This window comes from Astyanax mexicanus, chromosome 19 (assembly GCF_023375975.1).
Source record: "Astyanax mexicanus isolate ESR-SI-001 chromosome 19, AstMex3_surface, whole genome shotgun sequence".
Classification (NCBI taxonomy): domain Eukaryota; kingdom Metazoa; phylum Chordata; class Actinopteri; order Characiformes; family Acestrorhamphidae; genus Astyanax; species Astyanax mexicanus.
Genome location: NC_064426.1, coordinates 22,879,141 through 22,896,721, shown reverse-complemented (window position 1 = coordinate 22,896,721; position 17,581 = coordinate 22,879,141). Strand labels below are relative to the sequence as shown.

The window sequence follows — 17,581 nt, the reverse complement described above, 5'->3', positions numbered from 1 at the left end:
CAGTCCAGTATACTATGTCCAATATAAATGGTAAAAGAGCTAGCAGTTAGCGTGTTTAGCAGCTAATACTAATACTGTTCCAATCTTGGTGCTGGAGAAAACTTCACTGAAACTCCTGTATAACACTGTACTTCAGTGGAGTGTCTTTATTGCTCTTTACAATCTGACTGGTAGAATTCATATATAAGGCGCACCAAATTATAAGGCGCACTGACGATTTTTGGGAAAATTTGGGATTTTAAGGGCACCTTATAGTGTGAAAAATACAACAAATGATTTTGATAAAATTTAATAATTGCTTTTTATTTAAAATTATTTTTGATCAACATTTTTATATCCCAGCAGATATACCAGCAAAGCACAAAACATTTACCTCAGTCTTGCTATTCTAATCAAAATTTTACTTTAGCTGTGCTATTTATGTATGTATGGGACACTTAAACCTTCAAAATTTACCACAGTCATACACAGTACAAACATCAGTGAAATACTTTGGTGACTTCTTGATCGCAAACAATAAGTTACAGCTAGTTAGCAAGTTAGCTACCTCAGCAGCAGTATATTCTAATCACACATTTACCACAGCGATAACACTCCAGTCAAATGTAACTAGATACTTGTAATTTAGAGAGAGAGAGAGAGAGACACGCGCAGTCTTTTGGTAAACAAACAAACAAATGCTAGCTAAATGCTAGCTAATACTCAGTTAGCTCAGATAGCTAACTTTTCTTACATAGCTAGCCCTGTAAGTTTTTGTACTTTTTGACATAATGTGTATCTGGCAGTTGTTATAATAGAAATGCTTAAAAATTATATTCTTACATTGACTCTCATTAAAAGCTAAGTTGCCCACAGTCACACACTCCCTTTTATACAATTTTGCATACACACACACACACACACACACACACGTGCACGCGCACGCGCTAGCACGCACGCACGCACGCACACTGTCCACTCAGCTGAAGCAAACAGCAGAGCAGTGTGGGAAAAGTAGCTCTGTGAAAAAAGAGCCTGAGTGAGAATCTAAGGGAAAAAAAAGGAAAATAAAAATGCATGACGCTGAAACTACGTCAGCACTCTGTAGATGTGAACCACCTGCTTCTTCTGCCCAGCGAGTGCTGCAGAGTTGGATTGTGCATAAAAGTGTGTGTGTGTGTGTGTGTGTGTGTGTGTGTGTAAAATTCTTTTTTTAAAAAAAAGCACCAGTTTGCAGACTACTTTTATGATATTTACATAACCTAAAGAACTTGTCATATGTAAACATTATTAATAAAATTCTTAATAGTGGATACTGAATAGTGCATTAATAAATACTGCATAATTACTTGTAGGCACTAAATACTTCATAGTGGATACTGAATATTTCAAAGTAGTGGGGTGGCGATCATTAATTATCCTAACCTAACACTCATGCTGATAATTGCAAACAAATCCTTACAGCAATGCTACAAAAGAGCCTTAACTGGACAGTAGAGATAGAGTCTTCCAACAAAATGAAGATAAACTATTTTTGATACTGTAAATTAAAAGAAACAAAGGATAAGAACATGTCCCAATAATTATTTCCATATAGTATATATATTTGTTTAAGTTTGTGTGTTTATGTAAATGAGACAGACAGTCTGTCATGGGCAGCGGTTTTCTTGGCCACTGAGAGACAGGCTGGCTGAGCATTCGGACACTCTGCACTCATTTATTATTATACTCTACACACCAGCAGAGCTGCAGCAGCAAGATTAAACACACACACACACACATATACAGCTCTGGAAAAAAATAAGAGACCACTTATTTTTGGTTTTACCAAATTGAATGGATGATCAAAAGCCATCAAAACCAAGCTGAACTACTCGACTTTTTGCACCAGGAGTGGCATAAATTATCCAAAAGCAGTGTGTAAGACTGGTGGATGAAAACATGCCAAGATGCATGACAACTGTGATTAAAAACCAGGGTTATTTCACCAAACTTTTATGGTCTGTGGTTTATTGAATAAAACGACTATGTTCATTTTACTCAAATATATAACTATAAATAGAAAAATCCAAGAAACTGATTCTGAAGTAATACTTTTTTTTTCCAGAGCTGTATTTTAATATATTAAGCACACTCATCTACAGGAAATAAAGGCACAAACACTCATAATACACCAAAACACACTGTACACACACAAACACACACACACAAACACAGAGTAATAGGAAGTTTCTATTCATACTCTTCTAAGAATACCTTACACTAGATTTCAGAACATTGCTGCATGGATTTTGATTGCATTCAGAAAGGAGAGGGCATGGTTCTGCACATCAAGTTCATCCCAAAGTTACTGGATGGTGCTCCATCACTCTAAAAGTCAGGCTCTGTAAGAATTACTTAGCAACCCAATGGAGTTCAGCTGAAAGGGGTTCAACCCAATCAGACCCATCAGACCAAACACCCTACAGTTATAACAGTATTAACATATAATATTAATACTACAATAATAATGAATAAACAATAATATTATTATTGACTCACCCTTGACCAGCACCTCCGGCTCATCCTCCATGGCCTTCTTCACGATCAGCCGGCTGTTCTCCTCACACACACCTGACAGACTGAAACACAGAGAGAGTGCAGTGAGCAGATCAGCTACTGTAACCCAGTATCTACTGTACACAAACACGCACACACACACACACACACACACACAGGGGGCACAGAGGGGGTCATGGGCCCCCACAGTGGCTGCTAAAATCTACTCCAGCATAGTATGCAATCCAGCCACTGACATGCAGACACCCAATTACACACACACACACACAGTGGTTTTATCAGTCTGGCTGCCGGGCAAAAGACTGAAAATAAGCGTGACTAAGAGACGCCAAGAAGAGAGAGAGAGAGAGAGAGAGAGACATAATCAGACAGACAGATGTATATAAAGACTGTTACATATTACATAGACTGTTAGACTGACAGATAGATAGGCTGACAGATAGACAGAAGCACATGGAAAGAAAAACAGAAAGATAAATACACAGACAGAAAGATATTGTTGGATAGATGGACAAATAGAAAGGCTGTTCCATAGGCCATAAGCATATTTAAGGAACATATAGGTGTTTCCAGATGTGCAGTGGTTCAGATGTTTCAGATTTTCCAGGTATTTCAGGTGTTTCAGAGTTTCAGGTGTTTCAGAGGTTCAGGCGTTTCAGAGGTTCAGGTGTTTCAGGAGGTTCAGGGGTTTAAGGTGTTTCAAAGGTTCAGGTGTTTCAGAGGTTCAGGGGTTTCAGAGTTTCAGGTGTTTCAGAGGTTCAGTTGTTTTAGAGGTTCAAGGGTTTCACAGTTTCAGGTGTTTCAGAGGTTCAGGGGTTTAAGGTGTTTCAGAGATTCAGGTGTTTCAGAGTTTCAGGTGTTTCAGAGGTTCAGGTGTTTCAGAGGTTCAGGTGTTTCAGAGGTTCAGGTGTTTCAGAGGTTCAGGTGTTTCAGAGGTTCAAGGGTTTCACAGTTTCAGGTGTTTCAGAGGTTCAGGTGTTTCAGAGGTTCAGGTGTTTCAGAGGTTCAAGGGTTTCACATTTTCAGGTGTTTCAGAGGTTCAGGTGTTTCAGAGGTTCAGGTGTTTCAGAGGTTCAGGTGTTTCAGAGGTTCAGGTGTTTCTGAGGTTCAGGTGTTTCTGAGGTTCAGGTGTTTCTGAGGTTCAGGTGTTTCAGCGGGTTAGGTGTTTCTGAGGTTCAGGTGTTTCAGAGGTTCAGGGGTTTCAGTGGTTACAGAGGTTCAGGTTTTAGGTGTTTCAGAGGTTCAGGTGTGGTGTTTTAGAAGGGGTGTACAGTCAAGCTGATGAACACTTGAACACACAGCTGAAGTTGCTGCTATCTGCAGCAGCAGATCCATTTGGCTCTGATAAACCGTTAATTACGTGCTAATCGCTCTCTGTAATTGGCTGCTTGTCGTGTCAATTAGGACAAGAAGGGATGCTCCAGACTGTGTCACCGAGGCAACCGGATAATACAGGAATACAGGACAATCTGACGGTTATGGACCTGAGCTTCCGCACAGGAAGTAGAGGGGGTGATCAATATAGATGATATTACACACACACACACACACACACACACATACCTTTATTAAGCTAAGCTTATGTGTTGTGCTTGTATAAAACACTGACTAAATGTCTGTGCATGTACACATTGATCTATATACTGTACATTTATTTACAGCTATGTTTATGAGCGTGCATATGTGTATGTGTGTGTGTAGTATTGGAGATGCAGTGGCACATCCCCATGGATTTGCATCACTTGCTAATTTAAGCCTGAGCTCAGACACAGAAGTCAAAAGTGTGCAGACATCACTGAAAGGAGGGGTGTTTGGGACAGAGACAGAGTGTGGGACACACACACACACACACACACACACACTGCATGCAAGGAAGTCCTCATGTGCAGAAGCTCTGCTGGAGCAGCCCGGCCAAAACCTGCCAGAGCCGGTTCTGGATCCAAACAGCCCAGCCTCTACAATAACCCACCACACCAACAGCATCAGAATACCCTGCTGCTGTAACACATACACAACAGTTGAGTTTCTTTGATTTTAACAAATTGAAAACTTCTAGAATATAATCAAGAGGAAGATGTATGATCACAAGCCATCAAACCAAGCTTAACTGCTTGAATTTTTGCACCAGGAGTGGCATAAATTTATCCAAAAGCAGTTTGTAAGATTGGTGGAGGAGATCATGCCAAGATGCATTAAAACTGTAAATAAAAACCAGGGTTATTCCACCAAATATTGATTTCTGTACTCTTTATAAACTTAAATATGAATATGAACTTTATGAATATGAACTTGTTTTCTTTGCATTATTTGAGGTCTGAAAGCTCTGCATCTTTTTTGTTATTTCAGCCATTTCTCATTTTCTGCAAATAAATGCTCTAAATGACAATATTTTTATTTGAAATTTTGGAGGCATGTTTTTTTGTAGTTTATAAATAGCAAAATCAGAGAAACTGATAACGAAACTGAAGTGGTCTCTCGATTTGGTTTACAGCTGTATATCAATATATGCACTGCATCTGTGTTGGCCTGTCTTGGCACCAGATTTATCACCAATCCAGCATTTATGGGACCAGCTGGGATGCCAGCTTCGATAACCTATGAGTGTGCAGGATCTACAGGCCCAGCTGCAACATATATATGCAAATGTGCTCCATGCAGGATGCCAAATGCAACCTGTATGCCTCCATGCCCAATTGTACCTTATCTTGTATCCAGGTGAAATGAGGCCCAACAGGACAATATATTAAAATACAACATTCTTATAATCACATCAGTATCTATGAACACTTTAAAACAGTACAGGTTTAGGAGTCAGCGGAGAGTGTTGGTACGGGTCAGGCATGCAGGCCCCAGATAAATATATATCCAGCTATACACAGGCTTTATGGAGCAGAATAAAGGACAGGAGATGGATCGAGTGTGTGTAAAAGAGGAGAGGAGCCGATAGCTCTATGGCACACATCATATGACGTATCAGTGGGAGATCTGATATAGCCTGACCGCTGCTTTTACTGAGCGTCTAGACCGTCTGGAGGTACGTCATCTCAAATAGATTTGCTTATGTGTTTTCTCACAGTGTGTGACACATCGTTATCTATAAACATGGAAACAAGTATGCAAAGCGTCAGGCTTAAATGTTGTTCCTATTAGGGATCTGCATAAGCACACTGGTACTCAGTGACTTACATGACCGATATGTGAAGACTGAAATCACCACTCAGATATTTGTGAAATTTAAAGTTTAAATAGGGCTGAACAGTGTGAGAGTTTAGTTTAGATTTTTAATAATAATAATAATAACTGCTTATTTCACTATAAATACTCAAGCTGATGTTAACTATTATTCAACTATTCAATATATATTTTTTTAGTTACATGTTAACTAGTTTATACCTACATGTTACCTTTTGTAGCTGATGTTAAATCAACCAAACTCAAATTAGCTAGATATTAACTATCCAAGCTGCTGTTAGCTAGATGTTAACTAATCAAGCTATTGTTAGCTAGATTTTAACTGATCAAACTTACCTAGATGTTAACCCATCAGGCCAATGTTAGCTGGATGCTAACCGATTAAACTTGTTTTCTAGATGTCAACTGATTAAATTTGTTACCTAGATGTTAACTAATCAAGCTGATGTTAGCTAGATGTTAACTTATCCAGTACTGATGCTAACTACAGATAATGTTAAGCAGATGTTGCCTAGATGGTAACTAGTAGCTTTTAACAAGATAAAAAAATTATTAATAAAAAAAAAATAATAATAATTATATATATATTTATCGATTTAAAAGATTTTTTGCAGCTGATTTTAACTACAGTAACTAATGTTACCTAGAAGTTAACTAATTCATCTAGGCTTATGTTAGCTAGATGTAGACTGATTAAACGTGTGACCTAGAGGTTGACTAAACAAGTTAATGCTAGCTAGAGGTTAACTAATCAAGCTGATGGTAGCTTGATGTTAACTAAAGATACTGTTAGAGGATGTTATAGAGGATATCAGCCATGTTAACTAATCAGGACAATGACGGCTAGATGTTAGCTGTTCAATCTAATGTTAGCTAGATGTTGACCAATTTATGTCTAGATTTTATTTACTGATGTTAGCCAACCAAACTTATGTTAGCCTGATCAGGCTACATATTAACCAACTTATATCTATATGTTAACTACTGTAACTGATGTTACCTAGATGTTAACTAATCAAGCTGATGCTAGATGTTAATTGCTATAGCTGATATTATTTACATGTAAACTACTTACGCTAATGTTAGATAGACATATAATAGTACTCTAGCTGATGTTAGCTAGATTTTCACTAGCTGGTGTTAGCTAGATTTTCACTACTGGAGTTGGAATTAACTTGGTGTTAACTATCAACTTCTAGTTGATGTTAGCCTAATGTTAACTGCTCTAACAAGTGTTAGTTAGATGTTAACTTTTCCAGTAACAGTGTAGTTTATTTTAGCTCATCTGAGAGAAAGCCTTAGCTCACTTACAAGCTTATGAATTTCCCTCAGGTATTTCAAAACACACATTCAAAACATTCGCAAACCAGACTGCACCCAGTATCCGGCTCATTTCCAGGAGAGGAGAAAGAGCTGGGAAGCTGACCTTTCTCTGGTCGCCTGTCCAAACACTGCTGGCCTTCATTTTGAATGGGCAACCAGAGATCAGCACGGCCACACTGGACCCACAAGCACTGATAACACACACAACACAATCATCTATTGTGAGTTAACCCACCACACTGGCAGAGTGTGCATATTCACACTCACGTCCAAACTCTTTAGCATGATATCTAACTTTCTGGTCACCACAGAACACACTCAAGTCTGTCTGACTGAAGCTCTTAACTATAACTTAACTTTAACTTAACAGTTAAATGTTTAGACATTTTAATTAGGAGCGTGAAGACTAGCACTAGCCGCCGCCTCTTTTCAAAATGCTGCTGTGATGCACAGTGACTCGGTTCTGGGAGAGAGCGCCATCTACCCACCCAAAGAGAGCAAGGCCATTTGTGGTCTCTCAGGGATCCGGCAGCTGATGGCAAGCTACATGAACAGGACTCGAAACGACAATCTTCTGATCATTGTGGCAGCACTTAGCCTGCTGGACCACTCAGAGCCCCTGATAGAGCAACTAATTGGATAGAACGCAGATATTAGCATTATCTCTGTGGTGTTGAGTTCTGAAGCTCACTTGCTTAGCTAGCCACTATTACAGATAGACAGAGCAACAGTTAGCTCAGTCCAGCTGTTTTTATCTAATTAATTAACCTTGGAACTGATTATAAAAACTGTCTAAGAGAGTAAAGTCTTAAATATTTAGCTAGATATGACATGCTAACCGCTAACACCACCATTTTGGCCACCACTTTTCAGCTAAATGAGGCTTAAATCACATACCTATAAAGGAATATAAAGCTTCAAGCCTTTCTAAAACATAAAAAAATATGAAGAACAAAAGTTCTGTTTATTAATTAGCATTACCTTTTTCCAATTAACAGGTGCATTGGTCTCAGCTGGTCTCATCAAGTTCAGAGTTCTCTTCACACTACATGAATGGTTGTGCTGTAATTGAGAGACTTTCAGTTGTTGTGGCGTTTACACTAACGATGGAATGCAATGGCATGCAGAAGATCTTCTGCCATGCAAAAGATGTGTTGTTTGGAGAGAAGATAAAACCTTGAATAAAGCACAATATAACCAAGATAGTTGTGAAACTTACAACTAGGGTAGACCTGTCAGACACTCCAGATTAATAGAACTCTGGGCTTATTTGAAGATACTGTTAAAATGTTTTAATACCACAGTATACAGTACTACTTTTAAAACTTCTAACCTAGTTTAATGTGGTCAGATTTACTTCACCCTAGAGCGAAACACACACACACACACACACACACACACACACACACACAATGCATCTGCACTTGAAAGACGTCCACACCTCCTCTGCACTGATAAAGTCCGGGCCGGGCCAGCCTCGGGGTGCTGTTCTTTGTCATTTTAAAGGCTAAGTGTGACGTGTGGCCATGGCAGTCTGGCAGCACGCCAACACAGCTTCACAATCAGGCTTCACAAACTCGACAGACTTGATATGAGCTACAGCACAGCCACTTACACCATGCATATATCAGCCTTTAGCCTTCAACTAGCATACTTAACATAAAGCATATGAGGCTGACTGTTATACTTAACAGCATGAACCAGGCTGGAAAAACCTTCCATCTCCACTTCTGCTGTTTTTCATTTTTTTTACTTTTTTAATGTGAATGTGACAGTTGTTATTTATGTTGTGTCAGACTTTCCTGATAAATGGATCAATATGCTCCAAAACAACTTAGGGGAAAAAACTGTTTACATTAACTTCCATTAAAAAGATAAGATTCGCTTTCTTCTTTTGATGGTTTTCAAGCTGTTTTTGTGACAGTGACAAGTAAAAGATGAGAGTAATCGACTGATCTATTCAGATCTATCTGAAGTATTATCTGTAATAACACAAAAGGCCATTACTCAGACAATGCTGTACTAACCTAAATTTAATTTTCAGTTCCATGAAAAATATAAACAAATGGTTGAACGTCTTGCTTATCTTGTTCAAGCTTAAATAGATATATTTTATTTGCTTCTCAAAAACAGAAAACAGTTGAAATTAGATAAAAGATAAATCTCATTTCAAAAAAGAAAGCAAAAGGAGTCCTGTCACCCAAAGTTGAACCTTCAGTCCTCTCTGCTTACCCTGACTTACCCTGACCTAAAAGTCATGTGAATTAACTTGTTAGTCAGCTCTGCCCATCAGGGATGTCCCAGTCCGATCCAGTGACTCGGCAAAGGAAGGAGATCCAGGCATGTTTTAACAGATCGGGTGACGGGTATTTTTATCCTAATCCTGTTCAGAGTCTCTGTTTTAACCTCAATCTTTAGAGCAACATCAGGCATCCTCAGTGTGCCATTACTGTACATTACTGTACTGGCAGCATGAAGGAGAGTTCTCAGAAGGTAAATAAGAAGTTTTGATAGCGTTTGGAACTATTTTACAGCTAAAATAAAAACAAAACAAACAACATTTAAAAAGGGGATTCACAACTAAGCTGCACCTTCTTATGTTTGCTGTCGACCTCCAACAAGCTTTTTTTTGTGTGATGATACGGTGGGTATCATTGTACAGCTGAACATGTTTGGAGGAGAACACTAACAGTCAATTCTGCTAGATCATCCTGCAGATGCCTTGAGTGACTGGGCAAGACAGAGAGCCTGAAAATTTACCAAAGCAGATTAAGTATAGATTCTGTCTGTTTACACTTTGCCTCAGATTTGAACATAACATTACATAACACAGGCAGGAGAATGGGGTATTAGGAGTGTTACCCCAGAACCCTTATTGGTGTAGAGTGTTCGGCTGTTCCAATTGGGAACATAGTGTTGTTATCTATGACACTACACCACCCACCACTGAAAAATAAGAGACTGTTGACCTTTAAGGGTTAATTAACCCGTGCCAGTGTTTGCCAGCTGGCCACTGTTCAGCTGATGCTGGTAAAATCGGTGGTGTTGGGGAACTGGAAGGCAGAGCTGGTGTGTAAATCTCAGCTGGGGCTCGTATACAGGTTCACTGCTGCATTATTGCCCACAGCTGTCCAATCAAACCCCCTCTAACAGCCTACCCCGACGCCCACTCCTTTCCCAGAGTTCTCGGCAACGGCAGCTCGGCTGCGAGGGGCCTGCGAGGCGACTTCCTGCTCGAGAGAAGGCAGAGCAGGAAACAATCTGTCACGCGGGATTAAACGACGGGAATAATAGAAGTCGGAACCTAAACACAGCGACCTCCAACACACTGCTATAGTGAGAGAGAGAAAGAAAAAGAGAATGGATTAAAAGCAGTGTGTGTAGTATTTCTTTGCTACAGCTCTGCTCTGCTGCCTGTGTGTGTGTGTGTGTGTGTGTGTGTGTGTGTGTGTGTGTGTGTAGCTGAACTAAGTAAAACCATGTGTGCGTCTCACGTCAGCAACACAAGACAAAAAGAAGAAGGGGGGCAAATCCAGGCTTTTCTGTATACTTACATATAAACACATGTGTATAAACTGCCACAGTTCACCAAATTCCAAACCATCAAATTAATCAGTAATTACCTCTCTAATGATAAACTGTCTAAACTAAACTCTCTCTTACTCACTATCTACAGTATATGTCCAAAAGTACTGAGACACCTGCTTAAATGACAGTATTTACTAAAATCAGGGATATTAAAAAAATTTACCCTGTGTTTTTTTTAAGTTGCTGCTTTCTACTAGACTTCTACCAGTGGATATGATTGCACAGTTTAATGCTGGGAGGCTTCATACCCTTTCATACCCCTAGTGTTAGGAATTATATTCATTGTGTGTCTACAAACATTTGGACATGTAGTACATAGTACATAGAACATATTACATACAGGTGCTTAAGTCCCTCTCCTTTCTCACTTTATACTCGCTCTCTGGGTGAAATAATATCTTCTTATGGATTTTCATTCCACTGCTATGCTGATGACACTCAGCTAATCCTTTCCTTTTCTCCTTCTGACACTCAGGTTTCATCCTGCATCTCAAAATGTCTCGCTGATGTCTCATTGTGGATGAGTTCTCATCATCTGAAACTCAACCCCAGCAAGACTGACCTTCTGTTCATCCCAGGAACTACAGGTTTTCACCATAGTCTCTCCTTCTCTTTCAAAACCCACTGGTCACTCCTTTAGCAGAAGCATGAAGCCTTGACATAGTAAGACTTGAGTACTGAAACTCTACTGGCCGGTCTTCCACTGCAAGCCACCAAACTCCTGCAAGTTTAGAATGAGGCGGCAGCACAACTCGTCTTCAATCGTCTGAAGTTCAGTCATGTGAGTCCTTTGCTGCACTCCCTCGACTGGCTTCCTGTTGTCGCCCGCATCAAATTCAAAACCCTGACGCTGGCCTACAAAGCCTAAGACGGACCAGCTTCTTCCTACTTGATGGCAATGGTCAAAGCCAGATCTGTACCAAAAAAGCTCTTAGAGCTTTCAGTACGGCTCGGCTCAAATAACCATCCCTCAAAACCCAGAGAAAACAAACATCCCAACTCTTCTCTGTGCTGCAGGACTAAGGTGGTGAAATGAACTTCCACTGGGCGTCAGAACAGTAGAGTCACTGCAGGTCTTTAAACACCGACTGAAGACTCATCTTTTCAAAGAGTTCCTAAACTAATCTTAAAACCAAGGGTTCTAAAAATGATCAAAGCTTGGTGTGTCTCTTGATCCTTGTCTCTGCAAACTAGCTATGGATATTTTGAAGTAAACAACAAAGCGCTGGATAAGGGTGTCTGCTTAATACCGTAAAGGTAAATGTATATTTTATGGTGTGTATATATGTGTGTGTGTGTGTGTGTGTTTAAGTGTTTAACTAGCTCTAAGCCCCAGTGACCCACAGCCCAGAGCTCTGGCAGCTCCAGCAGCAGCAGCCATGTGTTTACAGGCATGTGGTGGCTGATAAGACACAGGTGCTGGTCATCAGGGTAACGGGGGGCAGGGCAGGGTGAGGCCTAGGACTGCGAGAGTGACCCCATTAAGGGGTCAGAGGGTGCCGAGGAGTGACCTCGAAGTGTCTCAGTCTAACCTCAGCCAGCTGTGCTGCTCCAGCACCAACCTAGTTGAGTAAAGACTGTTCAGAAAACATGATTAAAGACAACAGCTGCACTCAACACAGCTTTCTCTTTCTCTCAAGTTCTGTCTGTCTCTTCCTCTCTATATCTCTGTACCTGTATACCTTTATTTGTCTGTCTCTCTTGCTCTCTCTACCACTGTACCTCTCTCTCTATACCTATCTACCATTCTGTTTCTCTCTTTTAACTTCTCAGTTTCTTTCTACTAACTCTTTTTTTATCTCCCCCTCTTTCTTAATCTCAACACTTTCTGTTCAACAGTGCTTTATTGACATGAATATGATAAGAAACACTGTTGCCAAAGCATATAGCAGAAAACACATAAAAAAGAAAGTATAATAAAAGAAAGATTACATACATAGATACAATTACAAAAACAGAACCAGAACTCACTCCATCTCTCTATCCATCTCTCTATCCATCTCTCTCTCTCTCTCTATCTCTCTCTCTATCTCTCTCTATCTCTCTCTCTATCTCTCTCTCTATCTCTCTCTCTATCTATCTCTCTATCTATCTCTCTATCTATCTCTCTATCTATCTCTCTATCTATCTCTCTATCTCTCTGATGGCCGGTTGGTGGGAGTGCGACAGTGATTAAGAAAGGTTCTGTTCGACTGCGGCTAAAAATAGCACTGTTTATTTAAGTGTCCTGCCAGGCATTCCACTGACGGCCTTCTGAGCAGAGCACGGACCACTGCAGGACAGCAGGACGGATGGACGTGTGTGTGTGTGTGTGTGTGTGTGTGTGTGTGTGTGTGTGTGTGATTACTGATGAAGCACTCACCTCTTCTTGGCATAAAACTGCCTGACTCACAACCCCCTGTCTGTCTGTACTGCATATCTTGTCTTGTCTAACTAACACACAAAAACAAAGACACGCACACACACACACTTTGCATCCTCATTAACATACTGAAAAGCACCTAACGTGTATAATACAGTAGTGTGGGTGTGTATACCTGTGAAAATTTCACCTGAATAGTTGTGTGAGTCAACCATCTGACTTTAACACACACACACCTGATGCTATATATATATTATAATATTTATACAAATATTAATACAAACACTACTGTTAAAATCCTAAAATCCGTCATACAGTGGAATCACACGCAGGCGCGACAGTACTACTAAAAAAAACTGTGATTAAAAAAACGGGTTATTCCACTAAATCTTGATTTTGAACTCTTGAAACTTTATGAATATGAACTTGTTTTCTTTACATTATTTGAGGTCTGAAAGCTCTGCATCTTTTTTTGTTATTTCAGCCATTTTTAATTTTCTGCAAATAAATGCTCTTAAAAAATATATTTTTATTTGTAGTTTATAAAATAAAACAACAATGTTCAGTTTACTCAAACATAAACCTATAAATAGTAAAATTAGAACAAAATGATTCAGAAACTGAAGTGGTCTCTTATTTTTTTCCCAGAGCTGTATACCCTTAAAAATAATGGTTCTTTCAGGGTTTTTTAGTGAAGGCAATGGTCAATGCTACTGTACATAGAATCCTTAAAAACTAAAAGATCTAAAAGATTCTATGATTGGTTAAAGCATCCTTTGTTTTGATTAATCACCTTTTGAAGACCTAAAACATTATTTATAATAATAATAATAATAATAATAATAATAATAATAATAATAATATTTATAGCATAAAACGGGGTCAAAGGACTTGTTTTCAGTACTTGTAGAACAATTTATTAGCTGAGAGTTTAGACATCTGAGGTTTATTAAAGCTGGAGGACATTGAAGTGGAATAAATAATAAGGAAATAATCTGTATACTCCCACAGAAAGGGGATTTCTATGCTTCAGATGTTCAGTTTTTAAAGAAACACACACACACGAACGCACACGCACACAAAGTCTACTTCTCCTATATCACAAACATTCAGCATGACCAGCAACAAGGAGAAGCCCGCACAGCACATGTTCTATAACCACACAAACACCATATGATGCCACAGCACATACACGTGCAGGAAACCAAAAACTTGACCTACTTTTTATTAGTTTTAGGGCTTTTTTAGGATTTTTAATGACACAATACTACCGCCAGAAGCTGTACATAACTCCCAATCCACATTTAGTCACAAAAATCCCCTAAAAGAACACTCTGCATCCTGATCCCATTAGCAGAGCACATGTGGTTGGGCAAGCCTGCTCCATAAAACTGAGCTCTATCTTCACACTCACTCTAAAACGATAAAAATGGCTGAACTCACCTGGGCGTGCCATTGGCTGATCGCGTGGGCTGAGACAGAGTCACTTCCAGTTGGCCCTGTAGAGCAGGAAAGAAGACACAGAGGGATCAAGAGTCTGTCGTCTGGTCTAACTAATAATATCTGTCTCCTGAGTTTAACTCATCGTAATTGGTCTGAAATTGAGAGACTGTCTCGTGGTCTGACTGAGGAGACTCGAGTTCTGTCCAGACAGAGAGCTTCTCCTGACGAGACCAGCTCTTCAAAAGGAGTTTTCAGCCATGAGCTGGTCTCCTGGTCTACAGCCATGGTCACATTAGATATTTGAGGTTGAAATTGGAATTACAGGAGCTGGTTAGGAGTCTAGCCTATTTTCAGCTCAAATATTCATAATTTTACCAATACATATGTAGAATTAAACCAGTATATGTTAAGGTTGGTTGGTATACTGATAATGTATGGTATGATGAATGGTATTTACAAACACAAAAAGACGGTATTTCAGAAATATTACATTTATGTCTCTGTCTGTCTGAAAACAGGTGAAAAAAGTAAAAAACACAGGGTTGTTTTTTCTGCACCAAAGTTAAAGGTTTAGCAATATGCTTCGTTCAAATGAACACAAAAACACTAAAAACACTCCTAAAATCGTTCACTCAACTGCATGCAGTTTTTAATGCTTTATCTTCTGAACATGTGGGAGTTGAGCCATGTTTAGCTGAAACACTGTGTTGTGGTGATACACTAGCAGTTAGCCTTCTAGTGGTTAGCCTTCTAGCAGTTAGTCTTCTAGCACATAGTCTGCAAGCACGTAGCCTGTTAGCAGTTAACCTGTTAGTGCTTGGCCTTCTAGCGCTTAGTCTGTTAGCGTTTAGCATTCTAGCAGCAAGCCTGTAAGCGGTTAGCCTTCTAATGCTTAGCCTGTTAGCAGTTAGCATTCTAGCTTTAGCCTTCAAGCAGTTAGCCTGTTAATGTTTAGCCTGTAAGCGGTTAGCTTTTTAGCAGCTAGTCTGTTAACGCTTAGCCTGTTAGCAGTTAGCCTTCTAACTCTTAGTCTGCTAGCAGTTAGCATTCTAGCAGTTAGCCTGATAGCAGCTAACCTTCTAGCAGTTAGCATTCTAGCAGTTGGCCTGTTAGCTAATGTTAACAAACCAAGACTTCACTGTCAGAAATTAGTTTTCAAATGATCAGTACTCAGGTAAGCTGTTTGATATTCCCTGTGTCTGTACTGGAAGCTAGCTTAGCAAGTGAACTACAGAACCCAACACGACAAAATAAACACCAATTTCTGTGCTCTGTCTGTCCAGTCACTCGATCATTCTTATCTAAACATTTATAAAGTAGAGTTTCAATGTGTGCAGTGTGTACTTAGTCTGTAAACATTTTGCAGCTAAAAAAAAACACAGAAAATTTAATGTGCTGGTAATAACGAGTTACTGAGGTAATATTTGACAAAAATACTGCACAACCCTAGTGTATGTATATATATATATATATATATATATATATACTTTTGATAAATAAAGGAATATCCAAGAAAATTCCATATTTTACACTAATAAGTGTTTGTGAGTTAAACTTAAAAAGTAAGTTAAATCACAAGTGGCACCTTAAAAATGTACATAATATAACTTCAAATAGTAAATTAACAAACTTGACATATAATTATTGTTTAAAAAAAATCTAATGTTATAATGTTAATGTTATTAAAAAAAAGCAAGTTAACACCAGGCCTCATTGTCACTCACCATAATCTGTGTTCATCCGAGAGTATATCTCCTGGTCTAACAAACCAATACTGTATGTCTGAACATACTCTACATAGACGTGCGAGGTCTGACGTATTAGTAAAGGAAGAGCCTGCTTTTGTACACCGCACACTTCACACTTATGTGAAATAAGCAGTAAAAAGGAAGTAGGGATTCCAGTGAAAGCAGAAAACCCCTAGTAGAATAACCCCCCCACACAAGAGCAGAGAAAGTCCTTACTTCATGATTTTAAAATCCAAAAAATAATAAATAAATGCCTTAACAGCTCTGGTGTCTTTATAGCACGTTTCCTGATCTAAAGGCACTTTCGCACCAAATATGAATTCTTCGGACAAAATGAACAAACACACATTTAGACACATTTATCATTTTTTTGCCTGTAAACTAGATGCTCCATAGCCCTTTACATGTCCATTCTTTCAGTTTCTCTGCTCACTGTGCTTTCTACTCTTCTTAAGTCAGCACACTTAAACAAACAAAAAAAAAAACGGATAGATAATGTGTCTATAATATGTCTGCTAAAAATTGCACACGGTGCTCAATCAAACTAGCATTAAGTTTCTTTATTTCTCATTGATCAAAGATGGTGAGCAGTAAGACTGTCTGCTGCTGTAACCAACAAAACGGAACATGTAGAGCATAAAAAAAAAAAAAATTACCAGGTGCTCTGTGATGGGAAATTAAGAGTTTTTCCCCTCCAGGCTGAGTAGTCCTCACCTCAAATGTCCTCAGAGAACATTTCCTAATCTTCTCAATGCTACAAAGCTTCTGACACACTACACACAATGTGGCCTAACCTAATCAAATCAGATGTCTATCAGTTTAACTTAAGAAACCTGCTCTTCGCAATTAGTTTATATAATACTTTCATGGCCAGAAGAGGGTAAACTTTATGGACACTTTATTACACCTACAGGAGCTGGTAGGACACACCATTCTAAATTCACAGACATTTGTGTGTAGTCCGTCGAGCTTTGCAGCTACAATAGCACTTACAGTAGTTTGGAGCTCTTTAGTTATTGAATCAGCAGAGCATTGACTTTGACTTCGGCATTCTACTCCTACTCCTACGTTCTGTAACTTTAGGTGATCTGTTACTTTGTGGCTGAGTTGCTGTGATGATTAAATATCTTCCACTGTTCAATAATTCCACTCATGGATGAAAGAATACTGTATATAGGAGGACAAAATTGCACAAACTGACTTGTAACTGAGAAGTAATGTTGCCATTTTATTACAGTACGATGCTGGAACACATCGCCTACAAGGTGATGAAATCGCCTACAAGGTGATGACAGACCAGGCTCCTTCCTACCTGCACTCACTCCTGAAGGCTTACACTACCTCCCGGCCACTGCGCTCCTCCAATGAACGTCGCCTCGCTTTGCCA

The 17,581-nt window shown here is 39.2% G+C and overlaps 1 protein-coding gene and 1 long non-coding RNA gene across 3 annotated transcripts in view; one reads left to right on the top strand and one right to left on the bottom strand.

Moving 5' to 3' along the window:
* Window positions 1-17,581, bottom strand: part of plekhh3 (pleckstrin homology, MyTH4 and FERM domain containing H3) — a 56,971-nt gene that overhangs the window by 17,880 nt on the left and 21,510 nt on the right. The window contains exons 1-3 of one of the 2 annotated variants that reach the window (XM_022667235.2): window positions 16,171-16,256; window positions 14,447-14,502; window positions 2,521-2,600 (exon numbers count right to left, since the gene is read on the bottom strand). In XM_022667235.2, the coding sequence (XP_022522956.1) occupies window positions 2,521-2,600; window positions 14,447-14,502; window positions 16,171-16,173 (139 nt within the window). In that variant the 5' untranslated portion in view covers window positions 16,174-16,256. Of the gene's footprint in view, window positions 1-2,520; window positions 2,601-14,446; window positions 14,503-16,170; window positions 16,257-17,581 lie in introns of those variants that run through there. The other variant, XM_022667234.2, reaches the window with a different exon arrangement.
* Window positions 3,167-3,812, top strand: LOC125784532 (uncharacterized). The gene is made up of 3 exons (XR_007427312.1): window positions 3,167-3,345; window positions 3,423-3,541; window positions 3,576-3,812. It is a non-coding gene; the product is annotated as an uncharacterized LOC125784532 (long non-coding RNA).